This window comes from Mustelus asterias, chromosome 9 (genome assembly GCF_964213995.1).
Source record: "Mustelus asterias chromosome 9, sMusAst1.hap1.1, whole genome shotgun sequence".
Lineage (NCBI taxonomy): Eukaryota > Metazoa > Chordata > Chondrichthyes > Carcharhiniformes > Triakidae > Mustelus > Mustelus asterias.
The window spans coordinates 82,093,281-82,114,499 of record NC_135809.1 but is presented as its reverse complement, the minus strand read 5'-3'; the positions used below and the strand labels follow the sequence as shown (position 1 = coordinate 82,114,499).

General features: G+C 45.0%; 1 protein-coding gene across 2 annotated transcripts in view; it reads left to right on the top strand.

The window, feature by feature from the left end:
• dusp8a (dual specificity phosphatase 8a) overlaps positions 1 to 21,219 on the top strand; it is a 229,150-nt gene that overhangs the window by 105,782 nt on the left and 102,149 nt on the right. For both annotated transcript variants that reach the window (XM_078220443.1, XM_078220441.1), the window contains one exon: positions 13,183 to 13,321. In XM_078220443.1, the coding sequence (XP_078076569.1) occupies positions 13,183 to 13,321 (139 nt within the window). The remainder of the gene's footprint in view (positions 1 to 13,182; positions 13,322 to 21,219) is intronic.

Below are 21,219 nucleotides of genomic sequence, written 5' to 3'. Positions count from 1 at the left end.
GCAATGTAGGGATGTGCCTTGCCCTTTCCCACTCCGTCTTTCTCACACTCCCCCCCCCCCCCCCTTTAATTCTGATAAATTATCCTAGCACGTGTCAAAAAATTAACCTGTGTAATCTCCAAGTACTTCCACCTTCCAATTCTTTCACAAACATTTTACGTTCAAATCAAAGTTGCCAATTCTTTTTCGAGCTATTTCCATACAGTTCAGTAAAGGGTAATTTCTTTTTAACCACGTGCATTCCTCTAAACAGGACGTTCCAATCCATTGCATGCACAAAAATGCATTCAAACTGAGCGAACTGGAATCACCGATTGGCCATTTGATGCCTTCTGATGAATGCCAATCAGGGCAGTGAAAGGTGAACCAATCAGAGCAGTGAATAGCTCTCCCAATGCCAAATTGGTGATTCACCTGCCCACTCCTGGGCCAATTGAAGCCCTTCAGTGGCCAAATAATGGTTCCCTACTGGCCTCCATCCACCACTGCTTGTATTTTACCAGCAGCAAGGTATGCCCATGTCACATCATGAGGGTGACAGGGTAACTTCTGACTGACACTGCAGTGATGTGGAGATGCCGGCGTTGAACTGGGGTAAGCACAGTAAGAAGTCTCACAACACCAGGTTAAAGCCCAACAGGTTTATTTGACAGCACTAGCTTTCGGAGTCTCAAGCTCCTTCCTCAGGTGAATGATATCTGTGTCGATATGCGCGATCTTCTTGGAGATCCTCTCCACTTGAGCCGGCAGTTTGCAGTGTCGATGGTAGCCATGATGTGGAGATGCCAGAGTTGGACTGGGGTAAGCACAGTAAGAAGCCTCACAATACCAGGTTAAAGTCCAACAGGTTTATTTGGCAGCATTGGCTTTCGGAGTCTCAAGCTCCTTCATCACCTGATGAAGGAACTTGAGACTCCGAAAGCTAGTGCTGCCAAATAAACCTGTTGGACTTTAACCTGGTGTTGTGAGACTTCTTACTGACACTGCGGAAGCCATCCCACTGACCTGTCTTCCATCATTGTTGCTTGTTGGGGACTAACTGCAGTCCCAGCAGTGGTCATTGCTCCCGAAGGCACTGCTAGGGGCAGCAGAGCTGCCAGCCATCTGATTGGCTGACAACCGTTGGAAGCAGGACATCATCCTACAGGGTAGCGGAAGCTAGAACCTCAGGCATTTAAGGACCTCATGACCGTAAAATCTGGCCATGGCTTCCTGGGTGGGTGAAGGTGGGTTTGTCCCCAACTTTTCATTTGTTTGGAGGGGCTGCCAAGTCTGTGAAAAACTCTGGCCCTCAATTGGAAAAGCAAACAACTTTAATAAAACAACACCTAGGCTTCAATTGGAGCATTGCAACCACTTTTGGACATCCCTCTTTAGGTAGGATATCACAGTGTTAGAAGGAGGTGCAAAGTAGATTTAATGCAATAGCACCAGAGCTGAATAGCTTCAGTAATCTCTCCAAGTAATGAAGTATAGGAGCAAGGATGTCTTACTGCAGTTGTACAGGTCTTGTTGAGACCACACCTGAAGTATTGCGTGCAGTTTTGGTCTGCTTATCTATGAAAGAATATACTTGCTGTTAAAGGAGTGCAGTGAAGGTTTGGCAGGATTGTTGTATGAGAAGAGATTGGGTAAACAGAATCTGTGTTCACTGGCATTTATGAGACTGAGAGGCGATTAATAAGATTATGACAGGGCTGGGCAGACTGGATACAGGCTGTTGTTTCCTCTGGCTGGAGGGTCTAGAACAAGGGTCACAGTCTCACGATGCAAGGTAGGTCATTTAGGACTGAGATGAGGAGACATTTCTTCACTCAGAGGGTGGTGAACCTGTGGAATTCTCTACCACAGAAGGCTGTGGAGGCCAAATCACTGAATGTACTTAAGAAAGCAATAGATAGATTTCTAGACTCTGAAGGTGTCGAGGGGCATGGCGAGTGCACTGGAGTATGGTGTTGAGATAGAGGAAAAGCCACAATCAAATTGAATGACAGAATAGGCTTGAGGGGCCAAATGGCCGACTTCTATTTTCTATGTTTCTATGATAGGATTACCGATGGAGCCTTTGAAGTGTTCAAAATTGTGAATGGCTTTGATAGAGGAAATATGGAGAATCTGTGCCCAGTGTAGAAGGGTCAGTAACCAGAGGGCACAGATTTAAGGTAACTGACAAAAGAATTAGAGGCAAGATGAAAGAAAAGAATAACAGCACTAATTGTAATGATCTACAATGCATTGGCTGAAAGGAGGTTGGAAACAGATTGAGTAATAACTTCTGAAAGGGATTGGATAAGTACGTGAAGTGGCAACAAGGCTACGGAGAAAGAGCAGGAAAGCAAAACAATGACTAAATGTACTTACAAACTGTCCGTACAGGTGTGATGGGCTGAATTACCTCCTTCTGTGCTGTATCGTTCTGTGATTCTGTGTTATATTGGAGAGTGTTAGTGTGACAGCGCATGGTATATATTGGGTACACTGAAGTGTGCAATATATCACAGGTTTTCAGAATAAACTGTAGATAGTGTCAGGATGAAGATAGCATTATTTCAAAGTGCATGGAAGGGATCTAGATGTGACAAGAACCTGGAGGGAAACTGGAAGATGTAAGCCCAAATGAATGTAGAGTAAATTAATTGGCAAATGTGCGGAAGGAGACAGTAGTTGATGACAGGACTGTCGACCTGGGAAAGAAACAGGGCAGAAAATAAGGCAGAGCTGAGCAAAATCCTGAGTTAGTGAGAAAAGTCAAAGGTGAACCATCTATTGAAGATGAGTGGTGGGAGTCTGGAACTCACTGTTTGAAAGGGTGCTGCAGGCAGAGATCCTCATAAGATTTGACAAGTATTTAGACAAGTGCACTTATGATGCCAAGCGCACAGGGCCACGGGCCAAGTGCTGGAAAATAGGATGAGAATAGTTGGTGGCTTGTCTTTGACTCGATGGGTCTTTCTGTGCTGTATACCTCTATGACTCTATGGCCAGAATTTTACCGGCACACCCACCCCGATTCCAGGGGCGGACAAGGCTCGGAGAACGGCATTCTCCGTTGGCCTCGGGCGGGATCGTACGAACCTCGGGCGGACGTGCCGGTAAAATTCCACCCTATGGATATCAAGGTGCCAGCCATGGCTCAGTCAGAAAGTTGCGGGCAAAGTCGCGTTCTAGAAGCTCTTGCACCGTCAAAGGTACCATCCTTCAGATGAGATACTAAACTGAAGCCCCATCTGGCCTCTCAGGCGGAGGTAATAGATCTCATGGCACTATTTGAAGAGATCTCCCCAGCATCTTGCTCGATGATTATATGTGGCAGTTTTTTCATTGCTGCCTGTGGGTGCAAATTGACTTGCACGGCTCCTTATGTTACAACAGCACCACACTTCAAAATTACCTGATTGACTGCCAAGCTCTTGGGGAAGACCTGACATATCCTATATGTCATTAAGTTGATCTTTCTCTACACCCTCCCTATGACTGTAACACTACATTCTACACTCTCTCGTTTCGCTCTCCATGAACGTATAGCGCAAGAATCAATACTTTTCACTGTTTGTTAATACATGTGACACTAATAAATCAAATCAAATAATAATGCAAGTTCTTCTTCTATCCATACCCATTGACAAAGCATTGGGAGAAGGATGTCTAAAGGTATTTTGTTTCGAAGTGTACAGTGTCAAAAAGTGGGTAAGTGGGAACATTTTGTGCTTGGATCAGGGATTGGTATTCAAATTGTTATATTTGGATGAGGAATGCCATATGATCCAGAGAACGGGAAGTGGTTTGTCAGGCTGGAATTCTTTGTTTTGTGTTTTTCTAGAATGAGCTATTTACGTATCATAATTTTGGACCTTTGCTTCAGCGAGAGAGAGTTTGAATGGTAGCCAGAGTCACATTTTCTGCTGGTGGGTGGCTTTGGGTAGAATAGAAAATGCACTCCTACCACTTTTTAACATTAAAAGTTTACACATTTAAAACCTTTTCTCCCCTTCCCCACTCTTTAAGATCAATCACACAGTGTGGCACTTCATGAATGAAGAGATGAGCAGATGCCTGGGCTGCTCCAGGTTGACTCTTGAACCTCCAACATCAGTGGGTCACCGGTTTGCTGGTAGAATGTACACATGAGCAGTAAGAAAGAGGTGATCTCTCCCCTCCTTGCCCAGTTGCTGTGTGGCAGTTCTCATGACAGCATGGCATGGGTATGAAGCCACAACTTGACACTTTGAGATGCGTTGATGCTCCGAATGTCAGAGTGTCAACATCTCACATATGTAAAGGAATGAAGTCTCATCGAGGGTAACGTTGTGTTTCAGAAAGCTCCTTGGTCACTCTTTTGTTGTCATGTGGAACAATCTGGATGGACTAGTTAGGATATAGAGGCTGAAGAGAAGGGGCAATACAAAATTTACATGATGGTGCCAGTGCTGATGAGTATTACATATCAGGAAACACAGAAACTAGAAGCAGGAGTAGGCCATCCGGCCGTTTGAGCCCACTCCACCACTCATTTTGATCATGGCTGATCATCGAATTCAATATCCTGACCCCCATATCCCTTGATCCCTTTAACCCCAAATCAGACAACATTTTGATGTTAACTACTTTCTGTGGTAGTGAATTCCACACATTCACCATCCTTTGGGTGAAGAAATTTCTCCTCACCTCACCTCTAAAAGGTTTACCCCTTATCCTCAATCTATGGCCCCTAGTGCCAGGGTCCGTGATGTCTTGGATCGTGTTTTCGGGATCCTTAAGGGGGAAGGGGACCAGCCCCAAGTCGTGGTCTACATAGGCACCAAAGACATAGGTAGGAAAAGGGATGGGAATGTAAGGCAGAAATTCAGGGAGTTAGGGTGGAAGCTTAGAGCTAGAACAGAGTTGTTATCTCTGGTTTGTTACCCGTGCCACGTGCTAGCGAGGAGAGGAATAGGGAGAGAGAGCAGTTGAACACGTGGCTACAGGGATGGTGCAGGAGGGAGGGACCATATCCTGGGGGGGAAATTTGCTAATGCTTTTCGGGAGGGTTTAAACTAATTCAGCAGGGGGGTGGGAACCTGAATTGTAGCTCCAGTGTACAGGAGGTTGAGAGTAGTGAGGTCATGAATAAGGTTTCAAGATCGCAGGAGTGTACCGGCAGGCAGGAAGGTGGTTTGAAGTGTGTCTACTTCAATGGCAGGAGCATCCGGAATAAGGTGGGTGAACTTGCAGCATGGGTTGGTACCTGGGACTTCGATGTTGTGGCCATTTCGGAGACATGGATAGAGCAGGGACAGGAATGGTTGTTGCAGGTTCCGGGGTTTAGATGTTTCAGTAAGATCAGGGAAGGTGGTAAAAGAGGGGGAGGTGTGGCATTGTTAGTCAAGGACAGTATTACGGTGGCAGAAAGGACGTTTGATGAGGACTCGTCTACTGAGGTAGTATGGGCTGAGGTTAGAAACAGGAAAGGAGAGGTCACCCTGTTGGGAGTTTTCTATAGGCCTCCGAAAAGTTCCAGAGATGTAGAGGAAAGGATTGCAAAGATGATTCTGGATAGGAGCGAAAGTAACAGGGTAGTTGTTATGGGGGACTTTAACTTTACAAATATTGACTGGAAATGTTATAGTTCGAGTACTTTAGATGGGTCAGTTTTTGTCCAATGTGTGCAGGAGGGTTTCCTGACACAGTATGTCGATAGGCCAACAAGAGGCGAGGTCACATTGGATTTGGTACTGAGTAATGAACCAGGCCAGGTGTTAGATTTGGAGGTAGGTGAGCACTTTGGTGATAGTGACCACAATTCGGTTAGTTTACATTAGCGATGGAAAGGGATAGGTATATACCGCAGGGAAAAAGTTATAGCTGGGGGAAAGGAAATTATGATGCGATTAGGCGAGATTTAGGATGCATAGGATGTGGAAGGAAACTGCAGGGGATGGGCACAGTTGAAATGTGGAGCTTGTTCAAGGAATAGCTACTGCGTGTCCTTGATAAGTATGTACCTGTCAGACAGGGAGGAAGTGGTCGAGCGAGGGAACCGTGGTTTACTAAAGAAGTTGAATCTCTTGTGAAGAGGAAGAGAGAGACTTATGTAAAGATGAGATGTGAAGGCTCAGTTAGGGCGCTTGAGAGTTACAAGTTAGCCAGGAAGGACCTAAAGGGAGAGCTAAGAAGAGCCAGGAGGGGACATGAGAAGTCTTTGGCAGGTAGGATCAAGGAAAACCCGAAAGCTTTCTATAGGTATGTCAGGCATAAAAGAATGACTAGGGTAAGATTAGGGCCAGTCAAGGACAGTAGTGGGAAGTTGTGCGTGGAGTCCGGAGAGATAGGAGGGGCGCTAAATGAATATTTTTTGTCAGTATTCACACAGGAAAAAGACAATGTTGTTGAGAATACTGAGACACAAGCTATTAGACTAGACGGGATTGAGGTTCATAAGGAGAAGGTGTTAGCAATTCTGGAAAGTGTGAAAATAGATAAGTCCCGTGGGCCGGATGGGATTTATCCTAGGATTCTCTGGGAGGCTAGGGAGGAGATTGCAGAGCCTTTGGCTTTGATCTTTATGTCGTCATTGTCTACAGGAATAGTGCCAGAAGACTGGAGGATAGCAAATGTTGTTTCCTTGTTCAAGAAGGGTAGTAGAGACAACCCTGGTAATTATAGACCAGTAAGCCTTACTTCTGTTGTGGGCAAAGTTTTGGAAAGGATTATAAGAGATAGGATTTATAATCATCTTGAAAGGAATAATTTGATTAGGGATAGTCAATACGGTTTTGTGAAGGGTAGGTCGTGCCTCACAAACCTTACTGAGTTCTTTGAGAAGGTGACCAAAGAGGTGGAAAAGGGTAAAGCAGTTGATGTGGTGTATATGGATTTCAGTAAAGCGTTTGATAAGGTTCCCCACGGTAGGCTATTGCAGAAAATACGGAGGCATGGGATTGAGGGTGATTTAGCGGTTTGGATCAGAAATTGGCTAGCTGTAAGAAGACAGAGGGTGGTGGTTGATGGGAAATGTTCATCCTGGAGTTCAGTTACTAGTGGTGTACCACAAGGATCTGTTTTGGGGCCACTGCTGTTTGTCATTTTTATTAATGACCTGGATGAGGGCGTAGAAGGATGGTTTAGTAAATTTGCGGATGACACTAAAGTCGGTGGAGTTGTGGACAGTGCGGAAGGATGTTGCAGGTTACAGAGGGACATAGATAAGCTGCAGAGCTGGGCTGAGAGGTGGCAAATGGAGTTTAATGCGGAAAAGTGTGAGATGAATCACTTTGGAAGGAGTAACAGGAATACAGAGTACTGGGCTAATGGTAAGATACTTAGTAGTGTGGATGAGCAGAGAGATCTCGGTGTCCATGTGCATAGATCCCTGAAAGTTGGCACCCAGGTTGATAGGGTTGTTAAGAAGGCGTACGGTGTGTTAGCTTTTATTGGTAGAGGGATTGAGTTTCGGAGCCATGAGGTCATGTTGCAGCTGTACAAAACTCTGGTGCGGCCGCACTTGGAGTATTGCGTACAGTTCTGGTTGCTGCATTATAGGAAGGATGTGGAAGCGTTGGAAAGGGTGCAGAGGGGATTTACCAGGATGTTGCCTGGTATGGTGGGAAGGTCTTATGAGGAAAGGCTGAGGGACTTGAGGCTGTTTTCGTTAGAGAGAAGAAAGTTAAGAGGTGACTTAATAGAGGCATACAAGATGATCAGAGGATTAGATAGGGTGGACAGTGAGAGCCTTTTTCCTCGGATGGTGATGGCTAGCACAAGGGGACATAGCTTTAAATTGAGGGGTGATAGATATAGGACAGATGTTAGAGGTAGGTTCTTTACTCAGAGAGTAGTAAGGGCGTGGAATGCCCTGCCTGCAACAATAGTGGGCTCGCCAACATTAAGGGCATTTGAATGGCCATTGGATAAGCATATGGATGACATTGGAATAGTGTAGGTTAGATGGGCTTTAGATTGGTTTCACAGGTTGGCGCAACATCAAGGGCCGAAGGGCCTGTACTGCGCTGTAATGTTCTATGTTCTATGTTCTAGCTCTGGACTCCCCCACCATCGGGAATATTCTTTCTGAATCTATCCTATCTAACCCTTTTAGAATTTTATATGTTTCTATGAGATCCCTTCTCACTCATCTAAACTCCAGTAAATACAATCCTGACGAACTTAATGTCTCCTCATATGACAGACCTGCCATCCTAGGAATCAGCCTGGTAAACCTTCGCTGTACTCCTCGATAACAAGGACATCCTTCCTCAGATAAGGACACCAAACTGCACATAATACTCCAGGTGTGGCTTCACCAACAGCCTATACAATTGCAGCAAAACACTCTTCATCCGATACTCAATTCCTCTCGTTATAAAGGCCAACATACCATTTGCCTTCTTTACTGCCTGCTGTACCTGCGCGCTTACTTTCAGCGACTGATGCACAAGGACTCCAAGATCTCGCTGAGTATCCACCTCTTTCAATTTACACCCATTCAAGTAATAATCTGTCTTCCTATTATTGCCACCAAAGTGGATAACCTGACATTTATCCACATTAAACTGGATCTGCCATGCAGATGCCCACACACTCAGCCTGTCCAAATCACCCTGAAGCATCTCTGCATCTTCCTCACAGCTCACTCTCCTACCCAACTTAGTATCATCTGCAAATTTGAAGATAATACATTCAGTTCCCTCTTCCAAATCATTCATATATAATGTGCACAGTTGGGGTCCCAGCACAGATCCCTGCGGAACCCCATTAGTCACTGACTGCCAATCAAAGAAAGACTCGTTTATGTCAACTCTTTGCTTCCTATCTGCTAAACAGCTTTCTATCCATCTCAAGACATTACTTGCAATCCCATGTGCTTTAACTTTACATAGTCGTCTGCTATGTGAGACCTTGTCGAAAGTCTTCTGAAAGTCTAAATAAATCACATCCGCTGGTTCTCCCCGGTCAACTCCACTAGTTACATCATCAAAGAATTCCGATAGATTCATCAAGCATGATTTCCCTTTTGTAAATCCATGCTGACTTTGTCTGATTATACCACTGCCTTCCAAATGCTGAGTTATGAAAGATGGACTAGGCTCGCATTCTTTTCCCAAGAAGATTGAGAGGTGACCTGATGGAGATCTTTAAAATGATGAAGTGGCTTGATAGGATACGTGTAGTGGAGATGTTTTCACTTGCAGTTAATCCAAAATTAGACGCTATAAACATAACAAATGCAAGTTCAGGAAAAACGTCTTCAACCAGAGAGTGGTGAGAATGTGGAACTCTTTACCACATGGGGCAGTTGAGGCAAATAGCATAGACACATTTAAAGAAAAGCTAGATGAGCAAATGAGGGAGATATAAATAACAGGATATGTTGACGGTGAGCAAATGAGGGAGATATAAATAGCAGGACATGTTGACAGTGTCTGATAAAGTGAGGTGGGAGGAGGTCTATGAAAACCGGAATAGGCCTGATGGGCTGAATGGCCAGTTTCTGTGGTGTAAATATTATGTAATTTTCCTGCCTCTCATTTTCAAGTGTTTGGTCTGTACAGCAGATGTGGCACTACTTGTAGGTTGTGAGAGCTGTTGGATAATTCAGGGATTGGCTCAACCAATTTTCAATGCAATCCCATGTGCTTCATCCACTGAGAGTCCCCCTTTCCATCTCCAGACACTCAGCGGCCTCCCCCAACAACCACCCCACCAAAGCAGTTAACACTCTTCAGCGACCAAGTTACTGAACCTCTGCCCGATGCTGAGGGTCATTACAGCAAAAGGTTTTAATATCTGCACCTACCTACTGCGGCACAGTGGGCAGCAGAGCTGCCTCACAGTGCCAGGGACCGGGTTTGATTCCAGCCTTGAGTGACTGTGTGGAGTTTACACTTTCGCCCCACGTCTGTGTGGGTTTCCTCCGGGTGCTCCAGTTTCCACCCACAGCCCAAAGATGTGCAGGTTAGGTGGATTGGCCATGCTAAATTACCCCTTAGTATCCCAAGATGTGTAGGTTCAGGGATTAGCGGGGTAAATATGTGGGGTTACAGAGATACAGCAGGGGGGGTGGACTTTGCTCTGTTGGAGAGTCAATGGGCCGAATGACTCTGCAATGTCAGGATTATATGATTCTAAGAGGTGTGAAGGACATTCTTATGACCTCCAAAAATAGTCAACCAATGACCATTTAAAGGAAAGAAAATCTTCATGGTCATAAATTATTAGTCTTATTAGCTACAAAACTCTTCTAAAGGAAAGCTCTAGAGCACCTTCAAGACCTCAAGATGTCCCAGACTCCTGTACAGCCAATGGAATCACATTAAGAGTTCAGTAACTGGTAACATAGGAAACATAACTGCCAATTTGTAAACAGTAAGCTCTCACCAACAGCAATGATTATATCGTCCAGGTAATATCCATGCTTTTCTAGAATTAGCTCTATACAGATTGTAACTGTACGGCACGGTAGCACAGTGGTTAGGGCGGCACGATAGCACAGTGGTTAGCACTGCTGCTTCACAGCTCCAGGGTCCCGGGTTCGATTCCCGGCTCGGATCACTGTCTGTGTGGAGTTTGCACATTCTCCTCGTGTCTGCGTGGGTTTCCTCCGGGTGCTCCGGTTTCCTCCCACAGTCCAAAGATGTGTGGGTTAGGTTGATTGGCCAGGTTAAAAATTGCCCCTTAGAGTTCTGAGATGCGTAGGTTAGCGGGATTAGTGGGTAAAATATGTGGGGGTAGGGCCTGGGTGGGATCGTGGTCGGTGCAGACTCGATGGGCCGAATGGCCTCCTTCTGCACTGTAGGGTTTCTATGATTCTATGAACTTTGGAGCTTTACTCAGCATCAAGGTTAATGGCAGCTTGATCCATACTCCATTGCTGATGAGTGGCTTTAGGATAATGGAAAATAATCTCCTGACATTGAGATCTCCTCCGTATGCTTTGATGTTACTTAAGGGCATGCTACCTTCATTATGACATTATCTAATATATTTTACATATCTCATTCTAACAACCTATGATATAATTTTGGTCTTCATTTTTAAGGTAGGCTGTACTTGCATTGACAAGTACCACACCTTGGTATTTGTACAAAGATACAAAGGTGTGGCAAGGAGATGGTACAGCAAAGGTTCCCTCGAGTGGTTCCTGGAATGAGAGGATAGCCCTATGATGAGAGGTTGAGTAAATTGGGCCAATACTTGCTGGCGTTTAGAAGAATGGGAGATGATCTTATTGAAACATACAAGATTCTGAAGGGACTTGACAGAGTGGACTCTGAGAAATTGTTTGGTCAACTAGCAAGCCTGGAATGTGGAAGGCATAGTCTCAGGATAAGTGGTCAATGATTTTGGACTGGGTTGAGGAGAAGCTTCTTCACTCAAAGTGCTGTGAATTTTTGGAATTCTCTACCCTAGAGGTTATGGATGCTTCATCATTGAATATATAGGCAGGATGTTTGGCCTCTGGGAGAATCCAAAGATATGGGGGAGGACAGAAAAATGGAGTTGAGGCAGAAGATCAGCCATGATCGTATTGAATGGTGAAGCAGGCCCAAAGGGTCATGTGAGCTGCTCCTGCACCTTTTTCTTATGTTCTTATAGTGCACACTTCACTGTAATTATTTCCATTATACAATACAAACCCCCACCATAACACTTTCCAATACAGCACAGAATCTTAGTATGACACAGCACAGAAGGAGGTAATCCAACCCATCATGCCTGTGCTAGATCTTTGCCGGTAATAAGGTGAGATATCCTCCAGTAGTGAACATCAAACTCAACCTGTTTCACATCTAATATCCCTTTATATGGCTTTCAGAATATCACACAAAGTGTTTTTCAAGTTACCGGACAAAACTCATCTGCCAAGACTTGATCGCTAAAATGTCATAGATTCATAGAGGTCTACAGTACAGAAAAAGGCCCTTTGGCCCATCGAGTCAAAGACAAACCACCCAACTATTGTAATCCCATTTCCCAGCACTTGGCCCATAGCCTTGTATGCTTTGGCATTGCAAGTGCACATCTAAATACTTCTTAAATCTTATGCCTGCACCACCCTTTCAGGCAGTGAGTTCCAGACTCCCACCACCCTCTGGATTAAAAAGTTTTTCTTCACATCCCCTTTAAACCTCCTGCTCCTTACCTCAAATCTGTGCCCCCGATCATTGATCCCTCCACCAAGGGGAAACGTTTCTTCCTGCCTACTCTTTATCTATACCTCTCATAATTTTACGCATCTCAATCATGTCCTCCCTCAGTCTCCTCTGCTCCAAGGAAAACAACTCCTTTCTATCCAATCTCTCTTCATAACTAAAACATTCCAACCCAGGCAACATCCTGGTAAACCTTCTCTGCAACCTTTCCAATGCTATCACATCCCTACTATAATGTGAATTCCAGAACTTAACACAATACTCTAGCTGTGGCTGAACAACGGTTTATATAGTTCTACTATAACCTCCATGCTCTTAAACTCTATGCCTCGCCTAATAAAGGTATAATAAATACCATATGCCTTCTTAACCACTTTATCCACATGTCCTGCTACCTTAAGGGACTGGTCCACATGCGCACTAAGGTCTCTCTGATTCCCAGTGCTTCCCAGGGTCTTGCCGTTCATTGTGCATTCCCTTGTCTTGTTTGTTCTGCCCAAGTGCATCACCTCACACTTATCCAGATTGAATTCCATTTGCCACTGATCAGCCCATCTGACCAGCCTATCTAGATCCTCTTGTAATCTAACAATATCCTCCTCACTATTTACCACCCTACCAATAAGCAACATCCTCTCGGCTAAATATCCATGAACTTCCATTCTTAGCAAATGCAAAAAACAGCTCTCGTTGCACCATCTGGCCATCGTGTTGGTGCACCAGTGGACAGCTTGACAAATGGAAACTAGTGAACTGGGGCATTTCCAGCAATTCCCCTACACATCGCCTTTGAATATATCCTTTTAATTTATCTTGGTATACTGGAGTGTGCACTGAAACGAACCTTCTAGCGAAGAAGTCCTTGTTAGAAGTGATGTGATTTTCCAGACTTTTCCTCAGTTTCCCCACCACCTCTCCAAACCACTTCAGTCAGGCAATAAATCCTAATGCTTGGAAAAATCCTACCCTGTTTATACAAAGAGCAGTCTGCTGTGTCCCTCCTGCTGTGTTCCACCCTAACGCTCTCCTTGTGTCTCCTTTTCTAAATTTATAGGTTGATGTGGAGGGGAAGCAGGAAGTGGTACTTTACGACCAGTGCACGCGAGACCCGGGCAAGCTGGCGTCGGACAGCTTCACCTCTGTACTCCTTGGCAAACTGGAGGGCTGCTTCCACTACGTCTCCCTACTAGCAGGTACAGTTTCAACCGCTTTCCACTCTAGCTGTTAATGCCTATGATTTCCTTCTTTATTTTAAAAAGAAAAATTTGCCAAATGCTCAGTGTTGTTTGAGATGTGCTTAAGGGTCATGTTGGATTGATGTTTTTTCTTTAGAAGATGTTGTGGACATTCAGAGCGCAATTTAAAGTATTTCTGTGTGAAAGATGTTCATTAGGGCTACCTGAGGGATGAAGTGCCTACTCCTTTTCTTATTTTATGTGTTCCAATGCCTGCTGGTTGAGTAAGTTTGTCCAGTGAGTAGATGATTTATAACCCCAACAGGGAAGGTCCTAAGTTGAATCCCAGATCTGTGCTGAGTTAGTTGTTCTCAGGTGAGGTAAGGATTTTCCAACTCATCTGAGTCAATCATGGAAAAATTAGCTGGCGCTTCCACTCTTAATGTATAGCCAGTGACCTGCTGCTGGAAATCTGGGTGTGTGGATGCCAAATGAGGAGAAGGGTTTGACTTTGATTGAAAGTCCTGCCAATAAATGGCACACACAGGTGGAGTGGCCTCTTGGGCAAGCTGACGGAAGGCATGGAGCACCTCTAAAGCAGTGCCTCAAATGGAGATGTAAGCAAGATTGGAGGACAAAAAAAGAGGCCATTTTCCTTTTAGGAAGCAAGTTATTTATGTAAAGATTGCTCCTTGGTTTGGGCAGAGTGATGAGACATGTTACAGCTGGAGATGGTAGTGTAATGATTACATTACTGAACTTGTAATCCCGAGGCTTGACCCAGCAATCCATGGAACTGAGTTCAAGTCCCATCTTGGCACTCGGAGAATTTCAGTTCAGTTTAAATAAAACATTTGCAAAACAAACAAGAAGTGGCATCAGGAAAAAACCGGGCATGTTTTCATTTACCCACTCCATTTATTCTTTCAAAGTCTAATGTTATTGTATCTGACAGCAATGAAATTGTGTAAGAACAATGCCACAGAGGACTGGTAACCATGGGAGTGGAGTAGGCTGCACGGTGCCTGACATAAGATGTATAATCCACTGCAGTCAGGCCTATGCAAATTATTCACTCTCAAGAATGACACAGTGGCAAGGGACATTTAACGTGGTCATGTCTAAGTATTTCCCCTCACCCTCCCCTTCAAACTGAGCTTCAAATTGGTCATCAGGTGGAGAGATACCAGTAACTGAATCACAGACTGCTGTTAAACCAGAAATTTAGACACTCTGGAAACAGAAATCAGTCTTGTGTGGCTAATTGCTCAAAAAGAAAGGGTTTTTCCTGAGCTGTCAATTAGTGGTTGGCATAGAGAAGACTTATTGTAGGCTTGGAAAGACAAAGGCAAGTTCTAAATTGTAATGACAGGGTATGACATTCCCCCTTTTTTTGTGGGGTGCATATTTATATCTTTCTGTCGCTGCCTGGTGAATGGGTCACAGAGATCATTGGGATGAGGATAACAGCAAGCTATTGGGGCGTTAAGTGATGTGGCACGGTGGCACAGTGGTTAGCACTGCTGCCTCACAGCTCCAGGGACCTGGTTCGATTCCCAACTTGGGTCACTGTGTGTGTGGAATTTGCACATTCTCCCCATGTCTGTGTGGGTTTCCTTGGGTGCTCCAGTTTCCTCCCACAGTCCAAAGATGTGCGGCTTTGGTTGATTGGCCATGCTAAATTGCCCATAGTGTCCTGGGATGTATAGGGCCTGGGGTGGGATTGTTGTGGGTGCAGTCTCGATGGGCCAAATGGCCTCCTTCTGCACTGTAGGGTTTCTATGATTTCTATGTCTGCTGATGCCCTTCAGTTATGGGAGTACCAAATTGATGACCTGATGCAACTTAAAAGCAATGCAAGGAACTGGCTTGGGTTTTTCTGAAGAACTCTGTCTCAAAACATCAGAAGAAAAGGGGCAGTCCATTTAAACTGCCTCAAAGTTGTTCAATTAGAATCATGGTGAAACTGTATCTTAACTTGGCTCTGTAACATTTATTAACTTTAACAAAAATCTAATCTCAATTTTGAAATTTTCAATTAACCTAACCTCAACAGAGCAATACTTCCTGACAACCCCCTGAATGGCCCCTTCTAATGTACAATTATGTCCCCCCTGTTCTGGACTCACCCACCAGATGAAATGATTTGTTTCCATCAACTCTATCAACACCTTTAATCATTGTTTCATTAAACTGTACCTCTTTCCTATTTAACGCATCTCCACTGCTTCATTTCTGCCACAACTCTAGCGATCACAGTAAAAAGTGATACCAGCAGAGCGAGCCTTTGGATTAATAGTGACATTCCTTGTCTTTAAGTCAGAAGATGCAGGGTTTGAAACTAAGGTGAGACAGTTCTTGTCAGTAGTGACTGGAGCTCCATTTCCTGAATTCTGCAATGATGTCCAGTGGGATACTGGTGGGTCTGGGTGGCCACGCCATATCCTTTGGATTGTGGGAGTCCATAGAAGCCTCTAGCAATGCAGGACCAACCCACCTGATTCACTAATAGAGGGATTGCTATGACAATGGAGGCAGAGTTCATGACCAGTCCTGTCAGATTGTTACACAAGCTGCAAGTCTTTCGACTGCTGCATACTATTTACCCGAAGGAACTGTGTGCAGATGTACTAAAATACTGATGGAAATTCCACCTGCCAGTCTTTCTAGCTGTTAAGACCCCTTCATCCTGATTGTCAACTGGGATTGCACACCTTGTATATGTTTAAATGCAGGGCTAATCAGCACTTACAGAGCAAGAATTGCTTGAGCTATTATTAGGTGGTGGGTGGATCTCGATGGCTTGACTATTGTTGCAATCTCTTCAAGCCTTTCCGTCGTACTTGTAGCGATCATCATCACTTTTATTTGACACTTTACCATTGTTGTAGAGCTCTCTGGATATTGTGCCACCCAATTAACCATAAGATGTGGAACTGTGACAGGCCAACAGCACACTGTGCTTCGAGAATGGTGAGACAAAGGAGACTCCTGTACAGTTGTACACATGGGATCAGTTCCCTCATTTGATTCAGATATGGTGACTGACGTTCTTTTTAATGATAGGAAATGGAAGGGTTGGGTGGGTTGGGGAGATTGATGTGTAGATGGGAATGCGCTGGACAGTCTGCCAATCACAATTGTACTGAGCGAGAGCATTTGATGTGGCAGCAGGTGTGCTGAGGTAATGCGGGGTCAGCACTAGATTTAAGCTGCCCATGCTTCCACTTGTTTGGACAGCATATGGCCCAAGTTCTCCTAGATGTGAGGCGAGCACTTCAGACCCTGAGTTACAAGTTATTCATCTGGATCATTTTATGTGGGGATGGACCTTGACTTGGTACATCAATGAAAGACAGGCAATGGCAAGTTGACTGCTTGTTTTAGACAACTCGCCCAATATTTATTTCTCATTAACTTCATTGGGAGAGGTGCATAAAACAAGTTGCTGATTGGCTGTCACCTGTTTTACACTGTTGAGTAAAGTCAAGGTGACCCAAAGCAGCGTGATAGTCAGTCAGCTCTGTGTGTGCACACCTGGAATAGAACAACTGCACAAACACCATCACTGCTCATGTAGAAAGAAACTGCACAAATTGCAAATTTGTGTTTTGTTCACAGGTTAGCAAGCTTGTGGAGGAGCTAAGTTAATTTTCTGCTAACACTTTGCTTTTTTAGAAACGTTGTCTCCAAGTGTTAATATTGCCTCCTTAAAAGATTATCATTGCTTGTTTCTGTTAGCTTATTAGCAACTTCTGCAAAAATGTTTGCTATTTGTTTCAGCTTTGTGATTTGCAGGAATTAAATGTTTCTGCCACTGACTATCTGCGTGGGAAGGCTTTGCTGGAAACAGCAACTGCTCCACATTTTTGTCACACGCACAGAAACAAATGCAGAGAGTAAAGGTCAAGACAAGATTCAGTCCAGTTGACTGGTCTTTAGGGTGTCTTACATGCAGTACCTGAGGCCATAGGGACAGTGCCTTCCATGCATTTGTAATAACAGTTCCTTCTGCCAATGACAGAATTATGGACTTTAATGATATAGCTCTCTGATTCTCTTGTCAAGATAAAGGAGGCATTTTGATCAATGTAAATGTGGGGAGCTGACAGATGGATATGGTTCTTCTGAGAATTTTGATATAGAAACACATGTCTAAAACTGTTTACAAGAGCAAATCCCCAGTGATGTACTGGTCTCCCCAGTGAGGTCTCCCCAGTGAGGAACTGATCTCCCCAGTAATGTACTGGTCTCCTCAGTGAGGTACTGGTCTCTCCAGTGGGGAACTGGACTCCCCAGTGATGTACTGGTCTCCTCAGTAAGGTCTCCTCAGTGAGGAACTGGTCTCCCCAGTGAGGAACTGGTCTTCTCAGTGAGGAACTGGACTCCCCAGTGATGTACTGGTCTCCCCAGTGAGGTCTCCCCAGTGAGGAACTGATCTCCCCAGTAATGTACTGGTCTCCTCAGTGAGGTACTGGTCTCCCCAGTGAGGAACTGGACTCCCCAGTGATGTACTGGTCTCCTCAGTGATGTACTGGTCTCCCCAATGAGGTTTCCCCAGTGAGGTACTGGTCTCCCCAGTGAGACCTCCTCAGTGAGGTACTGGTCTCCTCAGTGAGGTACTGGTCTCCCCAGTGATGTACTGGTCTCCTCAGTGAGGAACTGGTCCCCCCAGTGAGGTCTCCCCAGTGAGGTACTGGTCTCCCCAGTGATGTACTGGTCTCCTCAGTGAGGAACCGGTCTCCCCAGTGATGTACTGGTCTCCTCAGTGAGGAACTGGTCTCCTCAGTGAGGAACTAGTCTCCCCAGTGAGGAACTGGTCTCCCCAGTGATGTACTGGTCTTCTCAGTGAGGAACTGGTCTCCTCAGTGAGGAACCGGTCTCCCCAGTGATGTACTGGTCTTCTCAGTGAGGAACTGGTCTCCTCAGTGAGGAACTAGTCTCCCCAGTGAGGTCTCCTCAGTAATGTACTGGTCTCCCCAATGAGGTATTGGTCTTGCCAGTGAGATACTGGTCTCCCTATTGAGGTACTGGTCTCCCCAGTGAGTTGCTAATCTTCCCAGTGATGTACTGGTCTCCCCGGTGTGGTACTGCTTTCCCCGGTGAGGGATTGGTTTCCCTGGTGAGGTACTGGTCTCTCCGGTGAGGTACTGGTCTCTCCGGTGAGATTCTGGTCTCCACAGTGAGGTCTCCCCAGTGATGTACTGGTCTCCCCAGTGATGTACTGGTCTCCCAGTGATATACTGGTCTTCACAGTATAGTACAGTTTTCCTCTGTGTGGTACATACCTCCCTGCCAGGGTACAGGTCTCTGTGGTATGCTGCAGGTCTCCCTGGCATATTACTGATCTTTGCGGCATGGTGCAGGTCTCCCTGGCATGATTGTTTAATTCTTTCATGGGCTGTGAGCATTGCTGTCAAGGCCAACATTTATTTCCCATTCCCAATTGCCCTTGAGCAGGTGGTGGTGAACTGCTTACTTGAGCCACTACAGTCCATCTGATTTAGGTACACTCACAGTGCTATTAGTGAGGCAGTTCCAGGATTCTGACCCAGTGCCAGTGAAGAAATAGTGATATGGTTCCAAGTCAGGATGGTGTGTGGCTTGGAGGGGAACTGTGGTGTTCTCATGTGCCTGCTGTCCTTGTCTTTCTAGTTGATAGTGATCGCAGGTTTGGAAAGAGCCATCAAAGGAACCTTGGTGAGTTGCTGTAGTGTATTTTGTATATAGTACACAGTGCTGTCATTATGGATCAGTGGTGGAGGGAGTGAATCCCTTGGTTGGTGGATGGGATGCTGATCAGGCAGGCTGCTTTGTCCTGTATGGTGTTGAGCTTCTTGAGTGTGGATGGCTCCACACTTATCCAGGCAAGTGGGAAGTATTCCATCACACTCCTGACTTACGACTTGTAGATGGTGGACAGGCTTTGGGGAGTCAGGAGGTGAGTTACTCACCCCAAAATTCCTAGCCTTTGACCTGCTCCTGTAGTATTTTTATGGCTGGTGCAATTCAGTTTCTGGTTGAAACTAGATGTTGATAGTGGATGTTGATAGTGGGGGATTCAGCAATGGTAATGATATTGAATGTCATGGGGAAATTTTTAGATTCCGTCTTCTTGTATATGATTTTTGCCTGACACTTGCGTGTTGCGAATATCACTTATTAGCCCAAGCTTGCATGATACTGAACATTGTGCAAGTGGTTCTGAGCTGTAGCTTCACCAGGTTGACACCTCGTTCTTGGGAATGTCTGGTGCTGTTCTTGCCATGCCCTCGTCATTCTTCATTGTACCAGATTGACCCCTTGGCTTGATGGTAATGGCAGAATGAAAGATACGTCAATCCATAAGGTTACAGATTGTGATTGAATTCTGCTGCTGCAGATGGCCCACTGCACCCCATGAATGCCCAGTTTTGAGTTGTGAGATTTGTTTTGAATAAGTCCCATTTAGAACGGGGGTAGTAACATACTACAGTATGGAGGGTATTCTCAATGTGAAGGTGGGATTTTGTCTCCAGAAGGACTGTGGGATGGTCACTCCTGCCAATACTGTCATGGACAGATGTATCTGTCGGCATGACTGGTGGCCTGTTGTCATTTCTGGTGTCAAAGTCAATGCCAGATGGTCTATCCTGTTTTATTCCTTATTGTCTTTTCTGTAATGGTTTGCGAGGCATTTCAGAGGGCAGTTAAGACTTTACCACATTGCTGTGGGTACTGAGTCACAAGTAGGCCAAACCAGGTAAGGCCAGCAGATTTCCTTCCCAAAAGGACATTAGCGAATTAGGTGGGTTTTTATGACAATCATGGCAGCATTACAGAGACTAACTTTCAATTCCTGATTTTTTGAATGAATCAATTGAATTAATACATTAGCCTGGGCCTTTTGGATTACTAATCTGCAGGTTCTCCCTGTGTCTGCATGGGTTTCCTCTGGGTGCTCCAGTTTCCTCCCACAATCCGAAAGATAAGCTGGTTAGGTGAATTGGCCATGCTAGATTCTCCCTCAGTGTACCCGAACAGGCGCTGGAGTGTGGCGACGAGGGGATTTTCACAATAACTTCATTGCAGTGTTAATGTAAGCCTACTTGTGATACTAATAAATAAACTTTTAAACAGGATGGTGGTCCTGAGATTTCTTCAATGTGAATGCCGTGAATGCAACTCATGGCACTCTGATCTCCTGCTGTGCCCTGACCTCCTGTGGGTAATCTAGCTGCAAATAAAATGGAGGGTGCCGAGCGATGCAGACAAATTGCAAACTGTTTGAGAGGCTCCCATTAACTGCCTCAATAATCGCCCCAACTGTCTTTCTGCCACTGTCGGGCAGGGTTGCCTTTACTGCTGCACAAACGCTTCCAGGAAACGTGCGCAGGAAGGCTGGATTGCATCGCGAAGCTGGCCTGACATTTTTCTTTTTCCGCCTCCAAATCCTCCATCTCCAGAGCTGGAAAGTTGTCCCGCGGATTGAAATGTTGTATCAATACGATGTGATTGGGATCCCATCCACACGCAATGAGAACAAAAGTGGAGATATTACATTGCAGCATAAGTACTAAGACTGCGCTCCGAGATAAAATAGATTCCACATACAGCAATTGTAGGCAGCTTATTCAGAGATTTATGCTTAATTTAAGATCAGCATTTCTTGAAAATTCTGAAGGCTTTCTTTGCAATTATGTGGCAATGGACTTGATGTTTTGTTACATTTTCTTGTGGGATTATTGGCAAGAACAGTCTAGTTTAGGTACATTAGCAATATTTGGGCACATTAGCAACATTTAAGAGGCATCTGGATGGGTACATGAATAGGGAGGGAATAGAGGGATACGGACCGAGTAAGGGCATAAGGTTTTTTTAGTTTGGTTAGGGCATCGTGATCTGCACAGGCTGGAGGGCTGAAGGGCCTGTTCCTG